Source organism: Stegostoma tigrinum, chromosome 2 (assembly GCF_030684315.1).
Source record: "Stegostoma tigrinum isolate sSteTig4 chromosome 2, sSteTig4.hap1, whole genome shotgun sequence".
NCBI lineage: Eukaryota > Metazoa > Chordata > Chondrichthyes > Orectolobiformes > Stegostomatidae > Stegostoma > Stegostoma tigrinum.
The window spans coordinates 34346185-34353452 of NC_081355.1; the positions used below are offsets into that span (position 1 = coordinate 34346185).

At 75.6% G+C, this 7268-nt stretch overlaps 2 protein-coding genes across 3 annotated transcripts in view; both read right to left on the bottom strand.

The window, feature by feature from the left end:
• The window catches only part of LOC125464008 (beta-1,3-galactosyl-O-glycosyl-glycoprotein beta-1,6-N-acetylglucosaminyltransferase 7-like), a 46573-nt gene extending 45122 nt beyond the window's left edge, over positions 1 to 1451 (bottom strand). Inside the window, exon 1 of one of the 2 annotated variants that reach the window (XM_048555932.2) lies at positions 13 to 1447. In XM_048555932.2, coding sequence (XP_048411889.2) covers positions 13 to 973 — 961 coding nt within the window. In that variant the 5' untranslated portion in view covers positions 974 to 1447. Of the gene's footprint in view, positions 1 to 12 lie in introns of both variants that reach the window. The other variant, XM_048555940.2, reaches the window with a different exon arrangement.
• On the bottom strand, positions 1254 to 6893 carry LOC132206635 (uncharacterized; the record flags this gene model as incomplete). The annotated part of the gene is made up of 6 exons (XM_059641064.1): positions 1254 to 1277; positions 3422 to 3570; positions 3867 to 4208; positions 6120 to 6230; positions 6349 to 6470; positions 6757 to 6893. Coding segments are annotated over 6 exons (885 nt in total), but the record flags the coding sequence as incomplete, so codon positions are not given.
• Between the last annotated feature and the right edge of the window lie 375 nt (positions 6894 to 7268).

The following is a 7268-nucleotide window of genomic DNA, read 5'->3' on the forward strand; positions in this document are numbered from 1 at the left end:
CCGCGGAGTTACCTGCGATCCGATTCAAGGTGACCCAGTAATGTTCATCCGGGCTGTAAGTGTCCCTCGACCACTGCAGCAAGTCCTTCGCCCGCACGTCCCGCAGCACAAAATCCACAAAGTCACGGGTGAGGACGTAGTAAGCGGAGCCGAAGTAGAGCTTCAGGCCGTGGGGGACGCCGTCCGCCTTCTTGGCCGGGGTCTGGATCACGTAGGACTGCCCGGAGGCGACGTACTCCCGGTGAACGTGGCTGGTCCTCAGCTTCACGTGCTCGGGCTGTGGGATCCCCGGTGTGATGTTCCTGCTCTTACGCTGGCTCTTGAGGAACCGTACCAGCTCCCGGTTGGTTTTCAGCGGGTAGTCCTGCCCACACAAGTTGATCACGTACTTCCAGATGACAGGGGAGCCCAGCAGCTCCCGCATGCAGTTGATGTCCGCCTGCAACCGGGAGAAGCCGCCGTACACCACCGTCTCGCTGCGGGACGCGAGGAACACGTTGCCGAAGCAGGAGGCCAGCTCCCGCACCCGGCTCCTGAACTCCGCCGATGTCTTGTTATCCACGTGGATGCAGTAGATATTCTGCGGGGCATAGATGGCCCTGAAGAGCCAGAGCAGAGTGTCCAGGTCCTTGTGCACAGTCAGGATGTAGGCCAGGGGGAAATCCGCCTCTTCCTGCGACAGGGTCTGGGTGATATACGAGTGGGCAGCCAGCAGGCGGGAGCAGTTGAGGGGGCCCTGGTCCCTGGCCTGGGGCCGGTGTAGCTGCTCGCACCGGGCGCCTATCCCCACGGCGGCCGCCTTGCCCTGGAAGAGCGCAGCGCACAGCTCGTCCGGGTAGTCCCCGCAGTCAGCTCGCTCCAGGCTCCAGGCGTGGGGCACGGGCCGCCTGACCTTGGCGGTGATGTAGATACAGAGGCAGACGGCGGCGCTCACCGAGGCGCACAGCAGGAAGCTCCATTTCGCCGCATTCATTGGCCTCGCTGCGAGAGCCAGCAGCAAGCTGTACCATGGTCCGCACTAGCCCCGACCACCCTGCATTGGCTCTCTTTCCCGGCTCCACCCAACATTGTGTTTGATAAAAAAAAGGGGCAGGGACTGTCTCCGAGCTCAATGCGGAGAAGCGTGACAACGTGCCATGGTGTGAGGGGAAGTCGCTGAAAACATGTCAGCACCGCACTGTCCGCGGCTGACTGTTTCCAGCATCTACCACCCCCTCGCCCCCGACTTTTTCACCAAAAAAACCACAGAAATTTCAAGGGGGGGAAGAGAACATACTCTGCGGAACAAAAACAAAGTTGCCGGGAAAGCTCAGCAATTCTGGCAGCATCTGTGAAGAAAAAAACATCAGATTTAATAGCAAGGTGTAGATCTGGATGAACACAACAGCCCGAGCAGCATCAGAGGAGCAGGAAAGCTGACGTTTCGAGTCTGGGCCCTTCTTCAGAGAAAAAAATCAGACTTAACGCAGTTCTTTCGGTTTTGGGGGAGGGGAGGGGAGTAGGGAGGGGAGGAGGGAGGGGAGGAGGGAGGGAGGGAGGGGAGTAGGGGAGGGAGGGAGGGAGGGGAGTAGGGAGGGGAGGAGGGAGGGAGGGGAGTAGGGAGGGGAGGGAGGGGAGTAGGGAGGGGAGGGAGGGGAGGAGGGAGGGAGGGAGGGGAGTAGGGAGGGAGGGAGGGGAGTAGGGAGGGGAGGAGGGAGGGAGGGAGGGGAGTAGGGAGGGGAGGAGGGAGGGAGGGGAGTAGGGAGGGGAGGAGGGAGGGAGGGAGGGGAGTAGGGAGGGGAGGAGGGAGGTAGGGAGGGGAGTAGGGAGGGGAGGGGGGTGGGGGAGGGAGGGAGGGAGGGGAGGGGGGTGGGGGAGGGAGGTAGGGAGGGGAGGGAGGGAGGGGAGGGGGGTGGGGGAGGGAGGTAGGGAGGGGAGGGAGGGAGGGGAGGGGGGTGGGGGAGGGAGGTAGGGAGGGGAGGGAGGGAGGGAGGGGGGTGGGGGAGGGAGGGAGGGGAGTAGGGAGGGGAGGGGGGTGGGGGAGGGAGGTAGGGAGGGGAGGGGGGTGGGGGAGGGAGGTAGGGAGGGGAGGGGGGGTGGGGGAGGGAGGTAGGGAGGGGAGGGGGGTGGGGGAGGGAGGTAGGGAGGGGAGGAGGGAGGGAGGGGGGTGGGGGAGGGAGGTAGGGAGGGGAGGGAGGGAGGGAGGGGGGTGGGGGGGAGGGGGAGGGAGGGGGGTGGGGGAGGGAGGTAGGGAGGGGAGGGGGGGTGGGGGAGGGAGGTAGGGAGGGGAGGGGGGTGGGGGAGGGAGGTAGGGAGGGGAGGGAGGTAGGGAGGGGAGGGGGGTGGGGGAGGGAGGTAGGGAGGGGAGGGAGGGAGGGGAGGGGGGGGGGGGAGGGAGGTAGGGAGGGGAGGGAGGGAGGGAGGGGAGGGGGGTGGGGGAGGGAGGGAGGGGAGGGGGGTGGGGGAGGGAGGGAGGGGAGGGGGGTGGGGGGAGGGAGGGAGGGGAGGGGAGGGAGGGGAGGGGGGGTGGGGGAGGGAGGGAGGGGAGGGGGGTGGGGGAGGGAGGAGGGGAGGGGAGGGGGGAGGGGAGGGGGGTGGGGGAGGGAGGGGGTGGGGGAGGAGCGGAGGGGGGAGTGGGGAGGAGCGGAGGGGGGAGTGGGGGGGGGAGGGGGGGGAGAGAGGAGTGGGGGGGGAGGGGGGGGGGTGGGGGGGGAGTGGGGGGGGTGGGGGAGGGAGAGGAGTGGGGGGGGAGGGGGGGAGTGGGGGGGGTGGGGGGGGAGTGGGGGGGGTGGGGGGGGGAGGGAGAGGAGTGGGGGGGGAGGGAGAGGAGTGGGGGGGGAGTGGGGGGGGGAGGGGGGGGAGTGGGGGGGGGAGGGGGGGGAGTGGGGGGGGGAGAGAGGGGGGGGAGGGGGGGGGAGTGGGGGGGGGAGGGGGGGAGAGTGGAGTGGGGGGGGAGGGAGGGGAGTGGGGGGGGAGGGAGGGGGAGTGGGGGGGAGGGAGGGGAGTGGGGGGGGGGAGGGGAGTGGGGGGTGGGGGGGGGTGGGGGGGGAGGGAGGGAGTGGGGGGGGGAGGGAGAGGAGTGGGGGGGGGAGGGGGGGAGGGAGAGGAGTGGGGGGGAGGGGGGGAGGGAGAGGAGTGGGGGGGGGAGGGGGGGGAGGGTGAGGAGTGGGGGGGGGGAGGGAGGGGAGGGAGAGGAGTGGGGGGGGGAGGGAGGGGAGGGAGAGGAGTGGGGGGGGGTGGGAGAGGAGTGGGGGGGGGAGGGGGGGGAGGGGAGGAGTGGGGGGGGTGGGGAGGGAGTGGGGGGGGAGGGAGTGGTGTGGGGGGGGAGGGAGAGGAGTGGGGGGGGAGGGTGAGGAGTGGGGGGGGGTGGGGAGGTGTGGGGGGGGGTGGGAGAGGAGGGGGGTGGGTGGGGGGTGGTGTGGGGGGGGGGGGGAGTGGAGGGGGGGGGGGGTGAGGGGTGGGGTGGGAGTGGTGGGGGGGGTGGGTGTGGGTGGGGGGGGGGGGGTGGGTGGGTGGGGGTGGGAGGGGAGGAGTGGGGGGGGAGGGGGGGGGGGGGAGGGAGTGGGGGGGGAGGGGGGGGGGGGAGAGGAGTGGGGGGGGAGGGAGAGGAGTGGGGGGGGTGGGGGGGGAGGGAGAGGAGTGGGGGGGGAGGGGGGGGGAGGGAGTGGGTGGGGGGGGAGGGAGTGGAGTGGGGGGGGGGGTGGGGAGAGGAGTGGGGGGGGGTGGGGGGGGAGGGAGGGAGTGGGGGGGGGAGGGGGGGGAGGGAGGGGGTGGGGGGGGGTGGGGGGGGGAGGGAGAGGAGTGGGGGGGGAGGGGAGGGGAGGAGTGGGGGGGGGGGGGAGGGAGAGGTGGGGGGGGTGGGGGGGAGGGGTGGGGGGGGTGGGGGGGTGGGGGTGGTGGGGGGGGGGTGGGGGAGTGGAGTGGGGGGGGGTGGGGGGGGGTGGGGAGGTGGGGGGGGGGAGGGGGGGGGGGGAGGGGTGGGGGGGGGGGGGGGGGTGGGAGAGGGTGGGGGGGGGGGGGGGGAGGGTGGGGGGGGTGGGGGGGTGGGGGGGGAGGGGGGGGGGTGGGAGAGGTGTGGGGGGGGGGAGGGGGGGGGTGGGGTGGGAGTGGGGGGGGGGGGGGAGGAGGTGTGGGTGGGGGGGGGTGGGGGAGGGGAGGTGTGGGGGGGGGGGGGGGGGAGGGTGGGGGGGGGGGGGGGGGAGGTGGGGTGGGGGGGGGGGGGGGTGTGGAGTGGGGGGGGGGGGGGGGGGGGTGGGAGAGGAGTGGGGGGGAGGGGGGGAGAGGTGGGGGGGGAGGGTGAGGAGTGGGGGGGGGGAGGGGGGGGTGGGGAGTGGGTGGGGGGGGAGGGGTGGGAGAGGAGTGGGGGGGGAGGGGGGGAGAGAGGAGTGGGGGGGGGGAGGAGGAGTGGGGGGGGGGGAGAGGGTGGGGGGGGTGGGTGTGGGTGGGGGGGGGAGGGAGTGGGTGGGGGGGGGAGGGGGGGGGGGGTGAGGTGTGGGGGGGGGAGGGGAGGAGTGGGGGGGGTAGGGAGAGGAGTGGGGGGGGGGTGGGGGGGGAGGGAGAGGAGTGGGGGGGGGGAGGGAGTGTGGGGGGGAGGGAGAGGAGTGGGGGGGGAGGGGGGGAGGGAGAGGAGTGGGGGGGGAGGGAGAGGAGTGGGGGGGGGAGGGGGGGTGGGAGGTGTGGGGGGGGAGGGAGGGAGTGGGGGGGGGTGGGGGGGGAGTGGGGGGGGAGGGAGAGGAGTGGGGGGGAGGGAGAGGAGTGGGGGGGGAGGGAGAGGAGTGGGGGGGAGGGAGAGGAGTGGGGGGGGGAGGGAGAGGAGGTGGGGGGGGGGGGGGGGAGGGAGGAGTGGGGGGGGGGGGGGGAGGGGGGTGGGGGGGGGAGGGAGAGGAGTGGGGGGGGGAGGGGGGGAGGGAGAGGAGGGGGGGGGGGGAGGGGAGGAGTGGGGGGGGGGGGGTGGGGAGGGAGAGGAGTGGGGGGGGGAGGGGGGGGGAGGGAGAGGAGTGGGGGGGGGGGGAGGGGAGAGGAGTGGGGGGGAGGGGGGGGAGGGAGAGGAGTGGGGGGGGAGGGGAGAGGAGGGGGGGGGAGGGAGGAGGGGGGGGGGGGAGGGAGAGGAGTGGGGGGGGAGGGGGAGGAGTGGGGGGGGGAGGGGGGGAGGGGAGGAGTGGGGGGGGAGGGGGGGGGGGAGGGAGAGGAGTGGGGGGGGGAGGGAGAGGAGTGGGGGGGGAGGGGGGGAGAGGAGTGGGGGGGGTTGGGGAGGGAGAGGAGTGGGGGGGGAGGGTGAGGGTGGGGTGGGGGGGGGGGGGGAGGGAGAGGAGTGGGGGGGGGGGAGGGGGGGGGAGGGGGGGGGGGGGAGGGAGAGGAGTGGGGGGGGGAGGGGGGGAGGGGGAGGGTGGGGTGGGGGGGGAGTGGGGGGGGGAGGGAGAGGAGGGGGGGGGGGGGGAGGGAGAGGAGTGGGGGGGGGAGGGAGAGGAGTGGGGGGGGGGAGGGTGGGGGGAGGGAGAGGAGTGGGGGGGGGGGGGGGTGGGGGGGGAGGGGAGGAGTGGGGGGGGGGGGTGGGGGGGGAGGGGGGGGGAGGGAGAGGAGTGGGGGGGGGAGGGGGGGGGAGGGAGAGGAGTGGGGGGGGAGGGAGGGGAGTGGGGGGGGTGGGGGGGGGAGGGAGAGGAGTGGGGGGGGAGGTGGGGGGGAGGGGGGGGGGAGGGAGAGGAGTGGGGGGGGGTGGGGAGGGAGAGGAGTGGGGGGGGAGGGGGGGGGAGGGAGAGGAGTGGGGGGGGGAGGGAGAGGGTGGGGGGGGGGGAGGAGTGGGGGGGGGGGGGGGGGGGAGGGAGTGGTGTGGGGGGGGGAGGGGGGGGGGAGGGGGGGGAGAGGAGTGGGGGGGGTGGGGGGGGAGGGAGAGGAGTGGGGGGGGTGGGAGAGGAGTGGGGGGGGGGAGGGGAGGGTGGGGGGGAGGGGAGGGGAGGAGTGGGGGGGGAGGGGAGGGAGAGGGTGGGGGGGGGAGGGAGAGGAGTGGGTGGGGGGAGGGTGGGGGAGGGGAGGAGTGGGGGGGGTGGGAGGGAGGGAGTGGGTGGGGGGAGGGTGGAGTGGGGGGGGAGGGGGGGGGAGGGAGAGGGTGGGGGGGGAGGGGAGGGAGAGGAGTGGGGTGGGGAGGGGGGGAGGGGAGGGTGGGGGGGGGGGAGGGGGTGGGGGGGGGGGGGGGGGAGTGGGGGGGGGGAGGGGGAGGAGTGGGGGGGGGGAGGGGGGGGGAGGGGGGGAGTGGGGGTGGGAGGGGAGGAGTGGGGGGGGGTGGGTGTGGGGGAGGGTGGGGGGGTGGGGGGAGGAGTGGGGGGGAGGGAGAGGAGTGGGGGGGGAGGGGGGTGGGGGGGGGAGGGAGAGGAGTGGGGGGGGGAGGAGGGGGGGGGGAGGTGGGGGGGTGGGGGGGGGAGAGGAGTGGGGGGGGTGGGGGGGGGGAGGGTGAGGGGGGGGGGGGAGGGGGGGGGGAGGGGTGGGGGGGTGGGGGGAGGGGGGAGAGGGGTGGGGGGGGGGTGGGGGGAGGAGGGGGGGGGGTGGGGGGGAGGGGGGGGAGGGAGAGGAGGGTGGGGGGGTGGGGGGGGGAGGGGGGGGTGGGAGGAGTGGGGGGGGAGGGAGAGGAGTGGGGGGGGAGGGGGGGAGGGAGAGGAGTGGGGGGGGAGGGGGGGGGAGGGGAGAGGAGTGGGGGGGGGAGGGAGGGGAGAGGAGTGGGGGGGGAGGGGGGGAGGAGAGGAGTGGGGGGGGAGGGGGGGGGGGAGGGAGAGGAGTGGGGGGGGGGAGGGGGGGGGGGGGGGGGGAGAGGAGTGGGGGGGAGGGGGGGGGGAGGGAGAGGAGTGGGGGGGGAGGGGGGGGAGGAGGAGGGGAGGTGGGGGGGGGAGGGGGATGGGGGGGAGAGGGGGAGGGGGGGGAGGGAGGAGGGGTGGGGGGGGAGGGGGTGGGGGAGGGAGGGGTGGAGGGGGGGGGAGAGGGGAGAGGGGGGGGGGAAGGGAGGGGTGGGGGAGAGGGGGATGGGGAGGGAGGGGGGGGGGAGGAGGATGGGGGGGGGAGGAGGGGGAGGAGGGCGGGAGTGGGGGGAGATGGGAGGGTGGATGGGGGGAGGAGGAGGAGGAGGGTGATGGAGGGGGGAAGGGTGGGAGGGGAGGGGGTGGGGGAGGAGGAGGGTGATGGGGGGGAGGGGGGGAGGAGGAGGGTGGTGGGGGGGAGGGGGAGGAGGAGGGTGAGTGGGGAGGGGGGGAGGAGGATGGGTCGGGGGGTGGGGGAGAGGGAGGGGGGTGGGGAGGAGGAGGGCT